At 43.4% G+C, this 22,922-nt stretch overlaps 1 protein-coding gene across 1 annotated transcript in view; it reads left to right on the top strand.

The window, feature by feature from the left end:
• Window positions 1-22,922, top strand: part of itgb5 (integrin, beta 5) — a 98,615-nt gene that overhangs the window by 5,655 nt on the left and 70,038 nt on the right. The window contains exons 5-7 of the mRNA XM_036974695.2: window positions 1,989-2,157; window positions 7,528-7,689; window positions 21,186-21,281. Of these exons, the coding sequence (XP_036830590.1) occupies window positions 1,989-2,157; window positions 7,528-7,689; window positions 21,186-21,281 (427 nt within the window). The remainder of the gene's footprint in view (window positions 1-1,988; window positions 2,158-7,527; window positions 7,690-21,185; window positions 21,282-22,922) is intronic.

Genomic DNA, 22,922 nt, shown 5'->3' on the forward strand with positions numbered 1-22,922 from the left:
GTATACAATAATTATTCAAATACTGAGCTGTAGAGAAAGAGATTGAAAAGAAAAAAAGATGACTTAAACAAAGGTAGGAGTAAAAATGGACACCCCTGTTTTCAATACCTTTCTTTCTTTTATTTATTTAACTAGGCAAGTCAGTTAAGAACAAATTGTTATTTACAATGACGGCCTAGCAAAAGGCTTCCTGGGCCTGGTATTTACTTTTTTTTTTTTTATAATAATTGTGTGTGAATATGTATGAGACAACACACATCACAGCAAGAGAGACAACACTACATAAAGAGGCAGCAACACATGACAACACAGCATGGTAGCGGTACAACCATTTATTGGGCACAGACAACAGCACAAAGGGCAAGATACAACAATACATCACACAAAGCAGCTACAACTATCAGTGAGAGTGTCCATGATTGAGTCTTTGAATGAAGACTGTCCAGTTTGAGTGTTTGCACTCGTTCAAGTCGCTAGCTGCAGTGAACAATGCCTCACCCTGCGAAGATAACTGTACTGAGCCTTTTTCTAAAATGTTTTCTGAGTTGAAGAACACATTGGGTTTGTTTTTTGGACTGCCGCATTCAATTCAAGCTCTATTTTCATGTCAGCTGACCATATATCCTGGTACTAGGTAAAGTTCATTATGCCATTAACCAATCCAAGTGCCAATGCCGTTTAGCAAACTTCCAGGCAATTACATTTGTTTGATGACATGAGAATAGAGCTCTTTGGCAACGCACACCAGTGGTGGGTCTGGCATCAAAATGAGAATGCAGAAATGAAAAGAACCCCATATCTACTGTAAAATATGGTGGTGGATCTTTGATGTTATGGGGATATTTTGCTTCCGCTGGAGTGAGGCCCTTGTTAAGGTCAATGGCATCATGAACTTTACCCAGTACCAGGATATTTTAGCCAAAAACCTGCTTACCTCTGCCTGGATGCTGAAACTTGAAAATGCAAGTTGATCTTCCAGCAAGACAATAACACTAAGCACACACAATATCAACATTTTTCAATGACCATCTCGGTGTCTGGACTTGAAACTCATTGAAAACCTGTGGTTTGAATTGAGGGATGTCCATAAGTGCAGATGAAGGATATCAAATATATAGAATGATTCTGTATGGAGGAATGATCTAACATCCCTCCCAATGTGTTCTCCAACTCATTAAACATTTTAGAAAAATGCTCAGCAAGGTGAGGTATTGACAACAGGGGTGTCAATTTTGACCCCTAGCTTTTTGGAGGAAAAAAATAGTACTTGTTAAGCAAACTCTTTCTCTAAGCAATTGTATTAGTATAATCTAATTTCCAAATGTTTTTGAGCATACACTATAGCTCAGTATTTGAATTATATATATAGTCATTTTTGTTCATCTTTATCAAGTGATGCTGAGGCTTGCTGTGGATGATGATGATGATAATGGCAGCAGGCTGAAAGGGAACAGAATAGAACATAGAGGTTGAAAGCAGCCGCCCACACATCACACACCACATTTGCCCTGGAGGTGAGATTACGCCGCACTTACTTAGTGCCATCATCACGCATCACTGCCCAACTAGGTTATGCCCTGGGGTCCTGTGTGTGGACTGTGTGTCAGTCAGGCAGTACTGCAGGAAAATGTTAGGGGCAGAGGACAGATCATGCCGTTTGGGCCTCTCGTCCTTAACACACCTCTTCCCTTGCCAAAACCATCAAATGCCCCAAAGGATATGTGTTTCCTCCAGGATGAATTGTGTGTTAGAATGTCACTGAGGTCTTCCTCTTGAGGAAACTGCATTATACCATGTTAAATGTAGCCAGTATTTGAAATAGTTTGCCTGGATGAAAGCCTGTGTGGAGGTGCCAAATTGGCAGGGTTTGCACTATTTCATTGGTTCCACTGTGCCAGACAAGCTCAATCAAACACAAACCAATACTATTTTAACCCAGGTCTGTTACATACATAGCATCATTTATTTTAAAAGTTCCCTCTCCACAGATACAAGCTGTTCCCCAACTGTGTCCCTTCCTTCGGGTTCCGCCACCTCCTCTCCCTGACGGACAAGGTGGATCGCTTCAACGAGGAGGTGCAGAAACAGATGGTGTCTCGCAACAGGGACGCTCCGGAGGGAGGCTTCGACGCCATCCTGCAGGCTGCTGTCTGTAAGGTGAGCTGAGGCCGGGGTGTGATTAATGGGATGTGACCGGCTGGCATGCCAACCTATAACCCTGACCCTAACCTTAATCTTAAACCTTAATCCTAACCAATCAGAACCAGGTTTTCTGTCAGTCAAGTCCCTTTAGGTTTTCTCCTGTGAGCTATCAGTCAGGTAGACATGATGGATTGAGGCCCTGGTCTGATTGTCGCCCCCCCCCCCCCCCCCCCCCATTTTGTGCTTAATGAACACAAGTCACAATTGAGACTTTTAGGGTTAATTGAGTCTGTTAATTTAAAGCACCTGGTGGTTGAACAGGATGTCTAGTCTGGTGCAGCTGGTTCAACAAGAAGACCACTCACTAACAGAAACAGGCCCAGTCATATCACAGTATATATATCACAGAGAATGACTCCCTCCCTCCCTCCCAACTCTACCATGCGATTTGTTGTAACTGAAACTTGGATCGGGCAGTCTGTTTTGCGCTTGCGCCAATACTTTCTTGATATGTTTGTTTCACTCGGTTACGTTGTCAGAATATTACTTTGACTAATTAATCATTTGCTTTGCTGACCATTGTAGAATATTCAGCTAAACCTATGCCTCTTTGTTTCCCTGTAAAAAAATATATATATTTACATCAAATGGGTATGGTTGCATGACTGTCGTACATAGTGAACTAACTACCACTCCAGCCAAAACGCATTTGAAGCATTTCAGGTTTGCTTAATGTCTCTAGCATTCCAGCATGTTATTCAAAAAGGGCCCTGTATGCCAACTGCCAACCCACATCTCTTTCTATTGTGTACTGTGGCACATAATTTTTGTATTTATTTTACCAGGTAAGTTGACTGAGAACACGTTCTCATTTACAGCAACGACCTGGGGAATAGTCACAGGGGAGAGGAGGGGGATGAATGAGCCAATTGTAAGCTGGGGATGATTAGGTGACCATGATGGTATGAGGGACAGTTTGGGAATATACTGGGCTGGGCATCACAAATGGATGCCTTTTTATGTCTAAACATGGGTGAAAGGTCAGGTGTGTTTAGTGTTATGCTATTACTCAGCACTATGTTAACTTTGCTGTTACACTTTTTCTGACCTCTGCTTTCCATTGATAATGACCTTGTTCTGGATAAAACACCTGCTACTCTCCTTGTTGATGTATGTGGTTGTCAAGCTTGTGGAAAGTGATAGTTTCCTTTCCTCGTAATAATAATAATGATGAAGTGATAGTGTTTTATAGGGGCAGGAACTACTCTTTACAGCTAGTAGTGCAGAGCGATTAGTGCATTTTGAGGTCGGTTTCAGTTAGACATTAAATGCATTATGTGGGTTGAATGCTGTAACACAGAATAAAAAATTAGTCCCATGATGGTTGTGACTGCCCATTGCTGCTTAATTTATTCACAATGCTTTAAATAAAATATTTATTTTACTTGATGACCAAGTAATCTCTTCTCTGTACAGGTGCTGTCTATGCTCTCTGACAAAATCACTATTTTAGTAGTTCTTCAATGTAATTAAGGCATACTTTTCTGACTGCTGAATAATCACTTAGGACATGTATTTTCAGGTATGCTTTCTATCCCTCTTGCATGTTCTCACTTCTCTCTGTTTCAGTCAACGAGGTAGGTCTCCTTGTCTGCTCCACACATACCACAGACCGGACAAGTAAGCGTGCGCGCAATGTATTATAGTCATTGCAGTTAATTACCACGTTTTCTGCGCTAAACTATGTACAATATTGGCCTGTTGGCAACTACAACTCCCTACTACATTGAAAAAATATATAAACACAACATGCAAAAATTTCAAACATTTTACTGAGCTTAGTTAATATAAGGAAATCAGTCTATTGAAATGAATTCATAAGGCCCTAATCTATGGATTTCACATGACTGGGAATACAGATATCTGTTGGTCAAAGATACCTTAAAAATAAATGGTAGGTGTCACGCCCTGACTATAGAGAGCCCTTGGTTCTCTATGGTGTAGTAGGTCAGGGCGTGACTAGGGGGTGATCTAGTATATTTATTTCTATGTTGGTGCTAATGTGGTTCCCAATTAGAGGCAGCTGTTTATCGTTGCCTCTGATTGGGGATCATATTTAGGTAGCTATTTCCCCACCTGTGTTTTGTGGGATATTGATTGTTAGTGTACTACATCCTCATGGTCTTTGTAGTTTTGTTATTTTGTTTTGTTAGTTCCACATATTTATTTAAGTGAAACTATACTCATGCTGCGCCTTGGTCTGCTCATTTCCAAGAACGTGACAGAATATCTCACCAAACAAGGACCAAGCAGCGTGCAACGATGGGAAAAATAAGTTGGACCTGGGAAGAAATCATGGAAGGACAGGAGACCCTTCCATGGCAGGAGTCGCAGAGGACGCAAGAAGGACGACGGTGACGACGCCGGGGACCGCGGCCACAGAAACCCTAAGATTTTTTTTGGGGGGCACATGGAGCTGGCGACTGAGCACAGGGACGAGCCAGAGAACATCTGGGAGGCGATAGAGAGGTGGTCGGTCGACCCAAGGAGAGTACCAGAGCCCTCCTGGGAGTCAATGGAACAGTGTGAGGAGGGACACCGGAGAATGGAGTTGGCTAGGAGTATGCGGCAACGCAGGCGTTTGGAGGAGCATGTCATCAGTCCGGTGACACCTGGGCCGGCTCCACGCATCTGGCCTCCAGTGCGCCTCTCCAGTCCGGTACGTCCTGTGCCTGCTTCCTGCACTTGCCCTGAAGTGCCAGAGACGGTCAGGGAGGCATTGGGGAAGTTAGGGAAGAGAGAGATGTTGTGCAAGTGTCTTCTGCTCAACATCCGACCAGAGGATCCGGTTAGCAGTCTGGTGCAACTTGGGCTGGCTCCATCCTTCTGGCCCCCAGTGCGTCTCCCCAGTCCGGTATGTCCTGTGCCTCCTCCTTGCACTCGCCCTGAAGTGCGTGTCCCCAGTCCGGTATGTCCTGTGCCTCCTCCTTGCACTCGCCCTGAAGTGTCACCAGTCCGGTGCCACCTCTACCAGCTCCACAGACTAGGCCTCCAGTGCGCATTCACAGTCCGGTGCCTCCAGGCAAGGCGTCCAGTCCAGGCACGGCGTCCAGTCCCGCTCCATGGTAGGAGTCTTCCTCTGCACCGCTGCCCAGTCCAGGCACGGCGTCCAACCCAGCTCCATGGCCGGAGCCCTCCTTTTCGCCGATGCCCAGTCCAGGCATGGCATTCAGCCCGGCGCGATGGCCGGATCCGGGGTCTGGGCGGCGGCTATGACCTGCACCGGAGCCGCCACCGACACTAATCCCCCCCCTACCCTCTCCATTTGGTTTCAGGTTTTGCGGCCAAAGTCTGCACCTTTGGGGGGGGGTGTACTGTCACGCCCTGACCATAGAGAGCCCTTGGTTCTCTATGGTGTAGTAGGTCAGGGGGTGATCTAGTATATGTATTTCTATGTAGGTGCTAATGTGGTTCACAATTAGAGGCAGATGTTTATCGTTGCCTCTGATTGGGGATCATATTTAGGTAGCTATTTTCCCCACCTGTGTTTTGTGGGATATTGATTGTTAGTGTACTACATCCTCATGGTCTTTGTAGTTTTGTTATTTTGTTTTGTTAGTTTGACTTAAATAAATATGTGGAACAATACTCATGCTACGCCTTGGTCCGCCCATTTCCAAGAAGGTGACCGTAGGGGAGTGGATCAGAAAACCAGTCCGTATCTGTTGTGACCACCATTTGCCTCATGCAGCAAGACACATCTCCTTCACATTGAATTGATCATGCTGTTGATTGTGGAATGTTTTCCCACTCCTCTTCAATGGCTGTGTGAAGTTGCTGGATATTAGGGGGAACTGGAATAAGCTGTCATACACATCAATCCAGAGGATCCCAAACATGCTCAATAGGTGACAAGTCTGAGTATGCAGGCCATGGAAGAACTGGGACATTTTCAACTTCCAGGAATCGTGTGCAGATCCTTGCGACATGGAGCCATGCGTTATCATCCTTCAACATGAGGTGATGGTGGCAAATGAATGGCACGACAATCGTCCTCAGGAACTCGTAACGGGGTATATGTGTGTTCAAATTGCCATCAATAAAATGCAATTGTTTGTTGTCCGTAGCTTATGCCTGCCCATACAGTAACCCCACCGCCACCATGGGGCACTCTGTTCATAATGCTGACCTAAGCAAACCACTCACCCACACGTCTGCCATTTGCCCAGTACCATTGAAACCGGGATTCATCTGTGGAGAGCACACTTCTCCAGCGTGCCAGTGGCCATCAAAGGTGAGCATTTGGCCACTGAATTTGGTTATGCGTTTTGTGAGGCCGGTTGGACGTACTGCCAAATTCTCTAAAATGACAGTGGAGGCGGCTTATGGTAGAGAAATGCACATTAAATTATCTGACAGCAGCTCTGGTGGACATTCCTGCAGTCAGCAGGCCAAATACACGATCCCTCAAAAAATGAGACATCTGTGGCATTGTGACAAAACAAACAGCAAATTTTAGTTGCTTTTATTGTCCCCAAGCACAAGGTGCACCTGTGTAATGATCATGCCTGTCTGGTGGCTGGATTATCTTGGCAAAGGAGAAATTCTCACTAACAAGGATGGTAAACATTTGTGCACAAAACTTGCGAGAAATATGTTTTTTGTGCATATGGAACATATCTGGGATCTTTTATGTCAGCTGTGTCGTGCCAAGCTCTTTTTACATAAAATATTTTACAAACACTTTTATAAAGGCTTTATAGTACAGTTATATCTTAAATCAATTTCTATCAATGGTCAGTTAGAATGAACTTGTCTCTTTTTGTTCTTATCAAGCCTGTATTTCTGTTTTGATTTCATGGACTGATCCCCTGTGCATTTACGAAAGTACAAAACTACATAGGGCGGCAGGTAGCCTAGTGGTTAGAGCATTGGGCCAACGGAAGGTTGCTAGATCGAATCCTCGAGCTGACAAGGTACAAATCTGTTGTTCTGCCCCTGAACAAGGCAGTTAACCCACTGTTCCTAGGCTGTCATTGTAAATAAGAATTTGTTCTTAACTGACTAGTTAAAAACTTTAATAATAATAATTGCCTACTGTAAAAAGGCGCTCCATGGTCAATCCGCCATCTGCACTGGCCATTCAGGATTTACTGCAACGCAGACGTCAGGGCTTTAATACTACTTGCGCTTACCAGGGCAGAGCTATTGTGAAGGAAGTTGCCCCCACCTACCATCAACCAATCATGTCGATACGGAGCCCTCCGCATTGTTACAGAATTTTAGAGGCGCACAACGACCCGATACGGAGCTTTGCTTTAATTTACACCTCAGTTAGGTGTCTCTAAAACTTTCAGTAAAGTGACCATCTCTTCCCTTGTGCAGGAGAGGATAGGTTGGAGGAAGGAGGCCTTCCACCTGCTGGTGTTTGCCACAGACGATGTGCCTCACCTGGCCTTGGACGGTAAACTGGGAGGCCTGGTCCAGCCCCATGATGGGGAGTGCCACATGAATGAGAAGAACGAATACAGCGGCTCCACCAAGATGGTAAGATAAGCCATGGTTTCTATAGAGCTATAACATGGTTACTGTAGAGCTGTAACGTCATTGTAACATGGTTACCCTAGAGCTGTAACGTCATTGTAACATGGTTACCTTAGAGCTGTAACGTCATTGCAACATGGTTACCCTAGAGCTGTAACTTCCTTGTAGCATGGTTACCCTAGAGCTGTAACGTCATTTTAGCATGGTTACCCTAGAGCTGTAACGTCATTGTAGCATGGTTACCCTAGAGCAGTGGTCACCAACCTTTTCTGAGTCAAGATGACTTTCGCAGTCAAAAAGCAAGCTGAGATCTACTCCTCAGAATTTTTTACATTTAACCTCACACAAACAGTTTTGTAGGAATGAGGTTTGGGCAGTAGGCCTAATACATTATCACAGCATATTGGTTATATGATCGGCCTGCCAATATTGTTCATCAGACCATATTATATTTCAAAACTCAAGCCTTGATAACAGAATAGATTGGTTGGTTTAGCACTTGAGGCACTGTGGAGCATGAATTTTAATATTTCTCTTTTTTATTTTACTGGAATGATGGTACCTGCAACGAGGTCAAATGACGATGTCAGTGTTATTCAGGTCAAAAAGTCGGAGCTCTAGAAAGATGCCCAAATTTCTGACTTGGAATGCTTTTCTCCGGTGAGACTGACCAGAGAAAGAGGACACTGTCTTCCACCTGATGGCGAAACTCAAGTCGCACCGCATCTGCCTCATGCACAAATTCATGTTGTTCCTATGACCGGAGAAAGTTAAATATTCTTTAATATTAAAATCGAGACGACAAGCTTTTAATAATAATAAAATGCAATGCTATTGATACTTGGCTACTCATTTATTGCAGCTGCAGCTCGAGCGGAACTATGGAGAAGTGCCTTTTTGTAATAGTTTTGAATAAAAACAGTGACATGCTGAATATAAATGTAAACAAATATATACATTTAAACACACATAAAAACAGCAGCTCTTTGCTGTATTCGTTGACAATCTCTCTGTGGTCATGGTTTTAATTAGTTACTAAATCTTACGTAGGCTAGTAGCCTGTTAAACTTGGCTGTGGTCAGGGTCACAGGCTTGACTACACCCCTCGCGTCGCGTGCACAAGCGTTGCAAAATAAATTTAGAAATCTATTATTACATTTTTGCACCCACACTGCTTGCGCACGCCAACGAGGGTCTGCGTTGCCAAGGGCTAAAATAGAAGTCAGTTCTATTTGTGACGCAGATCGCGCTGCAACTCCTGCCTCTCCCATCTCCTCATTGGTTTACAGAAGCTGGTACCCACTGAAAGACGAACAAGGTTGTGTTGGAAATGCACCTAATTCATGAAAGTTGCCCATCGCAATATAAAGTCAAGTGAAGAAAAAGCCTGGAAGGAGGAGATATGACTAGAAGTGATTCAGTTCACCGTTTTTATGTGTGGATTAGTTGTCGGAGTAGAGGACCTTGTGCATTTCAGGTAAAATAACAACTCAATGTTTATATCCCAGGACAAATTAGCTAGCAACAGCAAGCTATCTAAATAGGACAAATTAGCTGGGCAAGTGCAAGCTAGCTAGCTAAATTGCCATCAATGTTTAATGGTTTTAAACCTGTCGCCAAATTTAATGTAATTGGTTCAGAGTTTGTTTTGATATTTTAACCTGCGTGTCGTGATCGCGGTTGGTGTGGGGGGGAGAAAATGTATGCACGATGGCGCACGCGTGCAGCCAGTTTGGGTTCGTGTCATGGAAGCTCTGTAGCCATGGTGATTTGAGCTATCTGACGGGCAGCAGAGTAGGTGCACTCGGTTTAGTCACAGATTTGCCGGTCCGTCGGGTAGGCGGAGTTTGTCTCATGGGAACACTTTGCTTACCCGGTGCGCAGGACTTTTGAATCAAGTGCACCTACTGGCAACAGCTCAACACGATTTAAAAAGGAGTGTAAGCCTTTATCGTTCGTTGGCTTTTCTACAGAAATATTTGGTGATCGACTAGGAATGCCTTGAAGATCAACTTGTCGACCGCGATCGTCCGGTTTGGCGACCACTGCTCTAGAGTAACCATGTTACAATGATGTTATATCTCTAGAGCAGGAGTCGCCAACCAGTCCATCTCGGTCGACAAGATGATCTTAGAAGCATTCCAAGTCGATCGCGAGGAGTTTTCAAAATCAGAGGGGGAAAAAAATCTAATGTCAATATTTTTATTATTTATGAATTTAATTTAAAATGTGCCATGTGTGAGCCCTATGTGTAGTTATGGTGGTCGAGGTGCGGAGGAGGGGTATATCTGGCCAATCAATTACATTTTTTAGGTTTGATGTCTGACAAATGAAATCCCTGACTTCCGCCTTAACTAGCTCAGGCGCTTGTTGTTATGCTATCAAGCTAACGAAATCCCATTCATTTAGAATGGGAACACGATTTTCTGTTCATCGTAGTTAAGGACAAAAGGATTTGCCTGATTTGTCACCAGGCTGTAGCGCTAGCAAAAAGGGGTAACGTGGAGCTGCACCACAACAAGTTCAAAGAAACTTACCCGCTGAAGAGCATGCTTCGTTCGAAGAAAATTGACCAGCTCAAGTCTATTGAAAGCACAGCAGTCGCTTTTTACCAAACCGACAGCTTAAAATAAGGCTGCAACAGAGCCTTCCTTCCGTGTCAGCCATCTCTTGGCTAAACATAAACTGTTCACTGATGGAGCGCTATACAAGGAGTCAATGGTGGTTGCCGCCGAGACGTTATTCAAAGAATTCAAAAACAAAGAGGACATAAAAAAATGCTATCTGAAGTGGGACACCTATTTATTTATTATTAACCACTTGGCCCAGCCACTGTGACAAGAAGGGTAGAGTCTTTATCGGATAACGTGAATCAACAAGTGCTCAAGGATTTATCACAGTGCTTTTCGCTGAAATTTGATGAATCCCAGGATATGACTGCACAGCTGATTTATTTATCCAGGTAAGCTCGTTGAGAACATGTTCTCATTTACAACTGCAACTTGGCCAACTTAAAGCAAAGCAGTGCGACACAAACAACAACAAGAGTTACTCATGGAATAAACAAGCGTACAGTCAATAACACATTAGAAAAATAGTCTATATACAGTGTGTGCAAATGGCGTGAGGAGGTAGGCAATAAATAGGCCATAGTAGCGAAATAATGACAATTTAGCAGATTAACCTCTGGGATATGTGGGATGCTAGCGTCCCACCTGGCCAAAAGCCAGGGAAAATGCAGAGCGCCAAATTCAAATAAATTACTATAAAAATCTAACTTTTATGAAATCATACATGCAAGATCGCAAATTAAAGCTACACTTGTTGTGAATCCAGCCAACCGGTCAGATTTCAAAAAGGCTTTACGGCGAAAGCAAACGATGCTATTATCTGAGGATAGCACCTCCGTAAACAGAGAGAGAAAGCATATTTCAACCCTGCAGGCACGACACAAAATGCAGAAATAAAAATATAATTCATGCCTTACCTTTGACAAGCTTCTTTTGTTGGCACTCCAATATGTCCCATAAACATCACAAATGGTGCTTTTGTTCGATTAATTCCATTATATATCCAAAATGTCCATTTATTTGGCTCGTTTGATCCAGAAAAACACAGGTTCCAACTTGAGCAACGGGACAAAAAAATATCTCAAAAGTTACCTGTAAACTTTGCCAAAACATTTCAAACTACTTTGGGAATACAACTTTAGGTATTTTTAACGTAAATAATCAATAAAATTGAAGACGGGATGATCTGTGTTCAATACAGGAGTAAAACAAACTGTAGAGGCATGTGACCAGAAAGCATGCTATCTAACAGTATACTTCAAGTGAACCTCATTCAAGATGGAAGCGATAGGGACTGCAAGAAGGTCCCTTAGAAATCTGGATTCCCAATGAAAACCCATTTGAAGAGTGACCTAAACAAAATCTGAATAGTTTGTCCTCTGGGTTTTGCCTGCTAAATAAGTTCTGTTATACTCACAGACATGATTCAAACAGTTTTAGAAACTTCAGTGTTCTATCCAAATCTATGAATAGTATGCATATCTTATCTTCTGGGGATGAGTAGCAGGCAGTTGAATTTGGGCATGCATTTCATCTGTACATGAAAATACTGCCATCTGTCACCAAGAAGTTAACACTGGAGTGATAAATGAGCAGATGATGATGTGCAAGTAGAGATACTGGTGTGCAAAAGAGCAGAAAAGTAAATAAAACAATATGGGGAGGAGGTAGGTAGATTGGGTGGGCTATTTACAGATGGACTATGTACAGTGGGGCAAAAAAGTATTTAGTCAGCCACCAATTGTGCAAGTTCTCCCACTTAAAAAGATGAGAGGCCTGTACTTTTCATCATGGGTACACTTCAACTATGACAGACAAAATGAGAGAAAAAAATCCAGAAAATCACATTGTAGGATTTTTAATGAATTTATTTGCAAATTATGGTGGAAAATAAGTATTTAGTCACCTACAAACAAGCAAGATTTCTGGCTCTCACAGACCTGTAACTTCTTCTTTAAGAGGCTCCTCTGTCCTCCACTCGTTACCTGTATTAATGGCACCTGTTTGAACTTGTTATCAGTATAAAAGACACCTGTCCACAACCTCAAACAGTCACACTCCAAACTCCACTATGGCCAAGACCAAAGAGCTGTCAAATGACACCAGAAACAAAATTGTAGACCTGCACCAGGCTGGGAAGACTGAATCTGCAATAGGTAAGCAGCTTGGTTTGAAGAAATCAACTGTGGGAGCAATTATTAGGAAATGGAAGACATACAAGACCACTGATAATCTCCCTCGATCTGGGGCTCCACGCAAGATCTCACCCCGTGGGGTCAAAATGATCACAAGAACGGTGACCAAAAATCCCAGAACCACACGGGGGGACCTCGTGAATGACCTGCAGAGAGCTGGGACCAAATTAACAAAGCCTACCGTCAGTAACACACTACGCCGCCAGGGACTCAAATCCTGCAGTGCCAGACGTGTCCCCATGCTTAAGCCAGTACATGTCCAGGCCCGTCTGAAGTTTGCTAGAGAGCATTTGGAAGATCCAGAAGAAGATTGGGAGAATGTCATATGGTCAGATGAAACCAAAATAGAACTTTTTGATGATAACTCATCGTGTTTGGAGGACAAAGAATGCTGAGTTGCATCCAAAGAACACCATACCTACTGTGAAGCATGGGGGTGGAGACATCAAGACTGGTCTGCCGACGAATACTCCATCCGCTGTGCCTTCATCCGGCCTCCGTCGGAGCAGACGCTCCTACTAGCCCAGTGCTACTAACTTTAAACGGCGTGTCGCTAGCGTAGTGGCGGCTCCCCTGTTCCATCTACTGCTGCCCCCTGGACACTATGATCACTTGGCTACATAGCTGATGCCTGCTGGACTGTCCATTAATCACGGTACTACATTCTGTTTATTTATTTTTGTATCTGTCGGCCCCAGCCGCGAACTAAGGCTCTGTGTGTAGTTAATCCGACCCTCTCTGCCTAGTCATCGCCATTTTACCTGCTGTTGTTGTCTCACCTGTTGTTTTAGCTAGCTCTCCCAATCAACACCTGCAATTACTTTATGCCTCGCAATATGTCTCTCTCAAATGTCAATAAGCCTTGTATACTGTTGTTCAGGTTAGTTATCATTGTTTTAGTTTACAATGGACCCCCTAGTTCCACTCTTCATACCTCCTGATACCTCCTTTGTCCCAACTCCAAAACATGCGGTGACCTCACCCATTACAACCAGCATGTCCAGGCTTACCTCCGCTGTACCCGCACCCCACCATACCCATGTCTGCGCATTATGCCCTGAATATATTCTACCACGCCCAGAAATCTGCTCCTTTTATTCTTTGTCCCCAACGCTCTAGGCGACCAGTTTTGATAGCCTTTAGCCACACCCTCATCCTACTCCTCCTCTGTTCCGCGGGTGATGTGGAGGTAAACCCAGGCCCTGCATGTCCCCAGGCACCCTCATTTGTTGACTTCTGTGATCGAAAAAGCCTTGGTTTCATGCATGTCAATATCAGAAGCCTCCTCCCTAAGTTTGTTTTACTCACTGCTTTAGCACACTCTGCCAACCCTGATGTCCTTGCTGTGTCTGAATCCTGGCTTAGAAAGGCCACCAAAAATTCTGAGATTTCCATACCCAACTATAATACTTTCCGTCAAGATAGAACTGCCAAAGGGGGAGGAGTTAGCCTACAAAGTAATGTCATACTTTCCAGGTCCATACCCAAACAGTTCGAACTTCTAATTTAAAAAATGAATCTCTCCAGAAATAAGTCTCTCTCACTGTTGCCGCCTGCTACCGACCCCCCTCAGCTCCCAACAAGGGCACCCTCATAGATGTTATCCTGATCAACTGGCCCTCCAAATACACCTCCGCTGTCTTCAATCAGGATCTCGGCGATCACTGCCTCATTGCCTGTATCCGCTACGGGTCCGCAGTCAAACGACCACCCCTAATCACTGTCAAACGCTCCCTAAAACACTTCTGCGAGCAGGCCTTTCTAATCGACCTGGCCCTGGTATCCTGGAAGGATATTGACCTCATCCCGTCAGTTGAGGATGCCTGGTCATTCTTTAAAAGTAACTTCCTCACCATCTTAGATAAGCATGCTCCGTTCAAAAAAGTCAGAACTAAGAACAGATATAGCCCCTGGTTCACTCCAGAACTGACTGCCCTCGACCAGCACAAAAACATTCTGTGGTGGACTGCAATAGCATCGAATAGTCTCCGCGATATGCAACTGTTCAAGGAAGTCAGGAACCAATACACGCAGTCAGTCAGGAAAGCAAAGGCCAGCTTTTTCTAGCAGAAATTTGCATCCTGTAGCTCTAACTCCAAAAAGTTCTGGGACACTGTAAAGTCCATGCAGAACAAGAGCACCTCCTCCCAGCTGCCCACTGCACTGAGGCTAGGTAACACGGTCACCACCGATAAATTCGTGATAATCGAAAACTTCAACAAGCATTTCTCAACGACTGGCCATGCCTTCCTCCTGGCTACTCCAACCTCGGCCAACAGCTCCACCCCCTCCGCCGCCATTGTCGCAACCCCTATTACCGAACAGATTACCGACCATTTTGAATCTCACCATACCTTCTCTGCTAAGCAATCTGGTTTCAGAGCTGGTCATGGGTGCACCTCAGCCACGCTCAAGGTCCTAAACGATATCTTAACCGCCATCGATAAGAAACATTACTGTGCAGCCGTATTCATTGATCTGGCCAAGGCTTTCGACTCTGTCAATCACCACATCCTCATCGGCAGACTCAACAGCCTTGGTTTCTCAAATGATTGCCTCGCCTGGTTCACCAACTACTTCTCTGATAGAGTTCAGTGTGTCAAATCTGTTGTCCGGACCTCTGGCAGTCTCTATGGGGGTGCCACAGGGTTCAATTCTTGGACCGACTCTCTTCTCTGTATACATCAATGAGGTCGCTCTTGCTGCTGGTGAGTCTCTGATCCACCTCTACGCAGACGACACCATTCTGTATACTTCCGGCCCTTCTTTGGACACTGTGTTAACAACCCTCCAGGCAAGCTTCAATGCCATACAACTCTCCTTCCGTGGCCTCCAATTGCTCTTAAATACAAGTAAAACTAAATGCATGCTCTTCAACCGATCGCTACCTGCACCTACCCGCCTGTCCAACATCACTACTCTGGACGGCTCTGACTTAGAATACGTGGACAACTACAAATACTTAGGTGTCTGGTTAGACTGTAAACTCTCCTTCCAGACCCATATCAAACATCTCCAATCCAAAGTTAAATCTAGAATTGGCTTCCTATTTCGGAACAAAGCATCCTTCACTCATGCTGCCAAACATACCCTTGTAAAACTGACCATCCTACCAATCCTCGACTTTGGCGATGTAATTTACAAAATAGCCTCCAATACCCTACTCAACAAATTGGATGCAGTCTATCACAGTGTCTATCACAGTGCAATCCGTTTTGTCACCAAAGCCCCATATACTACCCACCATTGCGACCTGTACGCTCTCGTTGGCTGGCCCTCGCTTCATACTCGTCACAAACCCACTGGCTCCATGTCATCTACAAGACCCTGCTAGGTAAAGTCCCCCCTTATCTCAGCTCGCTGGTCACCATAGCATCTCCCACCTGTAGCACACGCTCCAGCAGGTATATCTCTCTAGTCACCACCAAAACCAATTCTTTCTTTGGCCGCCTCTCTTTCCAGTTCTCTGCTGCCAATGACTGGAACGAACTACAAAAATCTCTGAAACTGGAAACCCTCACTCTCCCTCACTAGCTTTAAGCACCAACTGTCAGAGCAGCTCACAGATTACTGCACCTGTACATAGCCCACCTATAATTTAGCCCTATCAACTACCTCTTTCCCAACTGTATTTAATTTATTTATTTATTTTGCTCCTTTGCACCCCATTATTTTTATTTCTACTTTGCACATTCTTCCATTGCAAAACTACCATTCCAGTGTTTTACTTGCTATATTGTATTTACCTTGCCACCAAGGCCTTTTTTGCCTTTACCTCCCTTCTCACCTCATTTGCTCACATTGTATATAGACTTGTTTATACTTTATTATTGACTGTATGTTTGTTTTACTCCATGTGTAACTCTGTGTTGTTGTATCTGTCGAACTGCTTTGCTTTATCTTGGCCAGGTCGCAATTGTAAATGAGAACTTGTTCTCAACTTGCCTACCTGGTTAAATAAAGGTAAAATAAAATAAAATAAAATAAAATTACCAGCCTGTCTGAGATCCCCAAGGACTGGAAAGCTGCTGCAGTCATCCCCCTCTTCAAAGGGGAAGACACCCTGGACCCAAACTGTTACAGACCTATATCCATCCTGCCCTGCCTATCTAAGGTCTTCGAAAGCCAAGTCAACAAACAGATCACTGACCATCTCGAATCCCACCGTACCTTCTCCGCTGTGCAATCTGGTTTCCAAGCCGGTCACGGGTGCACCTCAGCCACGCTCAAGGTACACCATCACCACCCTGGATGGTTCCGACCTAGAATATGTGGACATCTATAAGTACCCAGGCGTCTGGCTAGACTGTAAACTCTCCTTCCAGACTCATATCAAACATCTCCAATCCAAATCTAGAATCGGCTTTCTATTTCGCAACAAAGCCTCCTTCACTCACGCCGCCAAACTTACCCTAGTAAAACTGACTATCCTACCGATCCTCGTCTTCGGCGACGTCATCTACAAAATGGCTTTCAATACTCTACTCAGCAAACTGGATGCAGTTTATCACAGTGCCATCCGCTTTGTTACTAAAGCACCTTATACCACCCACGGCTGCGACATGTATGCTCTAGTCGGCTGGCCCTCGCTACATATTTGTCGCCAGACCCACTGGCTCCAGGTCATCTACAAGTCCATGCTAGGTAAAGCTCCGCCTTATCTCAGTTCACTGGTCACGATGGCAACACCCACCCGTAGCACGCGCTCCAGCAGGTGTATCTCACTGATCATCCCTAAAGCCAACACCTCATTTGGCCGCCTTTCCTTCAAGTTCTCTGCTGCCTGCGACTGGAACGAATTGCAAAAATCTCTGAAGTTGGAGACTTTATCTCCCTCACCAAATTTAAACATCTGCTATCTGAGCAGCTAACCGATCGCTGCAGCTGTACATAGTCCATCGGTAAATAGCCCACCCAATTTACGTACCTCATCCCCATACTGTTTTTATTTACTTTTCTGCTCTTTTGCATACCAGTATCTCTACCTGCACATGACCATCTGATCATTTATCACTCCAGTGTTAATCTGCTAAATTGTAATTATTCGCCTACCTCCTCATGCCTTTTGCACACAATGTATATAGACTTTTTCTTTTTTTCTGTGTTATTGACTTGTTTATTGTTTACTCCATGTGTAACTCTGTGTTGCTGTCTGTTCACACTGCTATGCTTTATCTTGGCCAGGTCGTAGTTGTAAATGAGAACTTGTTCTCAACTAGCCTACCTGGTTAAATAAAGGTGAAATAAAAAACATTAAAAAAATAAAAGCTGCAGCGATCGGTTAGCTGCTCAGATTGCTGATGTTTAAAGTTAGTGAGGGAAATATAAGTCTACAGCTTCAGTGATTTTCGTTCCAGTCACTAGCAGAGGCGCATGACTTGAAAAGTAGCGTCAGTTTGTCTTCCTGTATTGAACACATATAGTCCTGTCTTCAATTTGATTGATTAACATTTAAAAAATATCAAAAGTAGTCTGAAATGTTTTGGCAAAGTTTACAGGAAACTTTTGAGATATTTTGTAGTGACGTTGCGCAAATTGGAAGCTGTGTTTTTCTGGATCAAGTGCGCCAAATAAATTGACATTTCGGATATATATCGACGGAATTAATCGAACAAAAGGACCATTTGTGATGTTTATGGGACATATTGGAGTGCCAACAAAAGAAGCTCGTCAAAGGTAAGGCATGCTTTATATTTTATTTCTGTGTTTTGTGTTGCACCTGCAGGGTTGAAATATGCTACTCTCTCTGTTTACTGTTGTGCTATCATCAGATAATAGCATCTTATGCTTTCACCGAAAAGCCTTTTTGAAATCTGACATGTTGGCTGGATTCACAACGTGTAGCTTTAATTTGATACATGTGTGATTTAATGAAAGTTCGATTTTTATAGTATTTTATTTGAATTTGGCGCTCTGCATTTTCCCTGGCTATTGGCCCAGCCTATCCCAGGGAGGTTTCTTAAAATCAATACATAAGTATATTTTTTAAAACCTGCATATTTCGTTAATATTGCCTGCTAACATGAATTTATTTTAACTAGGGAAATTGTGTCACTTCTCTTGCGTTCTGGCAAGTCTCGATATATGCAGCAGTTTGGGCCGCCTGGCTCATGGTGAACTGTGTGAAGACCATTTATTCCTAACAAAGACCGTAATTAATTTGCCATAATTGTGACAACATTGAAGGTTGTGCAATGTAACAGCAATATTTAGACTTAGGTTTGCCACCCGTTAGATAAAATACGGAACGGTTCCATTTTTCACTGAAAGAATAAACGTTTTATTTTCGAAATTATAGTTTCCGGGTTTGACCATATTAATGACCTAAGGCTCATATTGCTGTGTGTTATTATGTTATAATTAAGTCTATGATTTGATAGAGCAGTCTGACTGAGTGGTGGTAGGCAGCAGCAGGCTCGTAGGCATTCATTCAAACAGCACTTTCCTGCATTTGCCAGCAGCTCTTTGCTGTGCTTCAAGCACTGCGTTGTTTATGACTTCAAGCCTATCAACTCCTGAGATTACGCTGGCATTACTAAAGTACCTATTAGAACATCCAATAGCCAAAGGTATATGATATACAAATGGTATAGAGAGAAATAGTCCTATAATAACTACAACCTAAAACTTCTTCCCTGGAAATATTGAAGACTCATGTTAAGAGGAACCACCAGCTTTCCACCAGCATGTTCTGAGAACTGAGGAACTTAAACGTTAGCTTTGTTTACATGGCACATATTGCTCTTTTACTTTCTTCTCCAACACTTATTTAAACCAAATTGAACATGTTTCATAATTTATTTGAGACTAAATTGATTTTATTGATGTATTATATTAAGTTAAAATAAGTTTTCATTCAGTGTTGTTGTAATTGTCATTATTACAAATATATAAATCAGCCGATTTTAATCGGTATCGGCTTTTTTTGGTCCTCCAATGATCAGTATCAGCGTTGAAAAATCCTAATCGGTCGACCTCTACTCTAGAGCTATAACATCTAACTGTAACATGGTTACTCTAGAGCTATAAAATACTATAGATCTAGCTTATAATACATATTGGCTATAACATCAAATGTTATAGCCAGTTTACACGTATTCTACAGATGCTATCTCAGAAACATAAGCATTTCTCTGCACCTATCTCCAACAGGGCAGTAATACTGAACGATACACACATGTAAATATATATATTTTTTTAAATATCTGAACAATGTCAGTGTCCGAAATATCAATATGTATGTATATGATGGTATGTATGGACAGTATATGAATAGAAAGTGTGTACAGCAGTATACAACATGATTAGCTATGTTATTTAACACACACACAATTATAGAGTACAGTCAAACCTCCCTATGCCTTGTAACCTATTTGAAATGGTTATTTTTTATCCACATTGTCAGTGTAATATATTATTAGGCTAAAATTCCATACTGAAGCAGCAGCTCTCAAGAATAGACTTGGTCCAGATGGATTGCTTTGAGGTAAAGTTAACATAAATGACTCAACCTTCCAGACACAAAACATTTAACTGCTGGTCTGATTCTTTGATGGCCAGAGCCAGGCTAAATTTAGGTAAAGAGGAATGCAATGTAAACTGAGGTATGCTAGTTCCCTGAGTCTGCCTGGCTCTGTTCCTAGTGGAGGTCCAACTGACTTTATTGGGAACTCACTTCATGTCTTTTTGCTGCTGCTTATCTACGAACAGCCATAGGGTGCTGTAGGTAAAAGCTTTAATGAACTCAGGGAAGTTCACTTAGTTGGGAGTTAATTTAGACAGCAGTTAGGGTGAGAGCTCAGCAGTCTTAAGGGGACATAAAGAAATGTTACTTTTTTTTGTTCTGGAAATTAAGGTTTTGGATTTTGTATGATGAGACTGCATCACATAAACACCTAGATATTTTTCTGCACGGTTTGTTTACATGGCTAGCACTATTTGAAGTCTGAAGAACTAATGCAATAAACACCTAATAAACATCATGCTCATTTCAACCAATCCAACTCAATGATATGAACATGGATGAAGTGAATTAAAGTTTTTGTATTCTCCTGGAATCGCAATGTTTTCCTCTAGTTTTATTTGCGGATCTGTTCTGCTGTGTGTCATTTCGTGCTCTTGGCTCGATAGTCATGTTACGGCTCAACACATTAAGTTCAGTGCAGGTACTCCAACACAAATCAGACTTCAACACCAATGGATCCTCAGCTTGAGTAATCCCCAAACAGGCTAAGTATGTTTACCCTCATCTCATCTGAATGTGGGATGGAAGAATGGGTGCTTCCCAGAACAGCACTGTGTTTTTCAGGAAAATTGGTGAACCTCACGGGCCATTTCAACTGTAAATCTCACTGTTGATTGATTCGTATGTACATAATGATTAAGGCTACTGAAGACAAAAATCTCATCTGATTGAGATAAAGTGATTGCTTATTAAATGCTTAAACATTTTCACTCAGTCATGCCTTGACTATAGTGTAGCTTTGACTTAAGTGGAAGTTAGGATTTGCTCCTCAATCCACAGCTCTTGTGCAGAGCTGTAAATAAATAGGTCTAAATCACTTCTGACTTCGTTCTGCTGGTGAAAAATGAAATGTCAGGGGACTCGTGTAAAGACAACACTGGAATCAGAGGAGCAATGACTTCCCTTCCCTGTGTGAGCTGGAAGCTAAACTAATGAACTTGAAATGGCTCTAACATCCTCTTCCATGCATATCTATCTGTCTGTCTGCAGGACTATCCCTCTCTGGCTCTGTTGGGAGAGAAGCTGGCGGAGAACAACATCTATCTCATCTTCGCTGTGACTAAAAGGCTCTATGTCATTTACAAGGTACATTTATTTACATTTACAAGGTACATTGATTTATTTATTTTTATATATATATATATATATATATATATATATATATATATATATATATATATATATATATATATATATATATATATATATATATTTTACTGCTAAAAAAAATAAAGGGAACACTTAAACAATACAATGTCACTCCAAGTCAATCACACTTCTGTGAAATCAAACTGTCCACTTAGGAAGCAACACTGATTGACAATAACTTTCACATGCTGTTGTGCAAATGGAATAGACAACAGGTGGAAATTATAGGCAATTAGCAAGACACCCCCAATAAAGGAGTGGTTCTGCAGGTGATAACCACAGACCACTTCTCAGTTCCTATGCTTCCTGGCTGATGTTTTGGTCACTTTTGAATGCTGGCGGTGCTTTCACTCGTGGTAGCATGAGACGGAGTCTACAACCCACACAAGTGGCTCAGGTAGTGCAGCTCATCCAGGATGACACATCAATGCGAGCTGTGGCAAGAAGGTTTGCTGTGTCTGTCAGCGTAGTGTCCAGAGCATGGAGGCGCTACCAGGAGACAGGCCAGTACATCAGGAGGCCGTAGGAGGGCAACAACCCAGCAGACAGGCCAGTACATCAGGAGGCCGTAGGAGGGCAACAACCCAGCAGCAGGACCGCTACCTCCACCTTTGTGCAAGGAGGAGCAGGAGGAGCACTGCCAGAGCCCTGCAAAATGACCTCCAGCAGGCCACAAATGTGCATGTGTCTGCTCAAACGGTCAGAAACAGACTCCATGAGGGTGGTATGAGGGCCCGACGTCCACAGGTGAAGGTTGGGCTTACAGCCCAACACCGTGCAGGACGTTTAGCATTTGCCAGAGAACACCAAGATTGGCAAATTCGCCACTGGCGCCCTGTGCTCTTCACAGATGAAAGCAGGTTCACACTGAGCACATGTGACAGACGTGACAGTCTGGAGACGCCGTGGAGAACGTTCTGCTGCCTGCAACATCCTCCAGCATGACCGGTTTGGCGGTGGGTCAGTCATGGTGTGGGGTGGCATTTCTTTGGGGAGCCGCACAGCCCTCCATGTGCTCGCCAGAGGTAGCCTGACTGCCATTAGGTACCGAGATGAGATCCTCCGACCCCTTGTGAGACCATATGCTGGTGCGGTTGGCCCTGGGCTCCTCATAATGCAAGACAATGCTTGACCTCATGTGGCTGGAGTGTGTCAGCAGTTCCTGCAAGAGGAAGGCATTGATGCTATGGACTGGCCCGCCCGTTCCCCAGACCTGAATCCAATTGAGCACATCTGGGACATCATGTCTCGCTCCATCCACCAACGCCACGTTGCACCACAGACCGTCCAGGAGTTGGCGGATGCTTTAGTCCAGGTCTGGGAGGAGATCCCTCGGGAGACCATCCACCACCTCATCAGGAGCATGCCCAGGCGTTGTAGGGAGGTCATACATATATACATACACACATATATAGACTCCAAATCCAGACCTCCACGGGTTGATACATTTGATTTCCATTGATACTTTTTGTGTGAGTTGAATGAGCTGACAACAAAATATGTAAAGAAAGTATTTAATAAGAATATTTCATTCATTCAGATCTAGGATGTGTTATTTTAGTGTTCCCTTTAGTTTTT

The sequence above is a fragment of the Oncorhynchus mykiss genome, chromosome 3, assembly GCF_057628025.1.
Source record: "Oncorhynchus mykiss isolate SJ-2025 chromosome 3, ASM5762802v1, whole genome shotgun sequence".
NCBI lineage: Eukaryota > Metazoa > Chordata > Actinopteri > Salmoniformes > Salmonidae > Oncorhynchus > Oncorhynchus mykiss.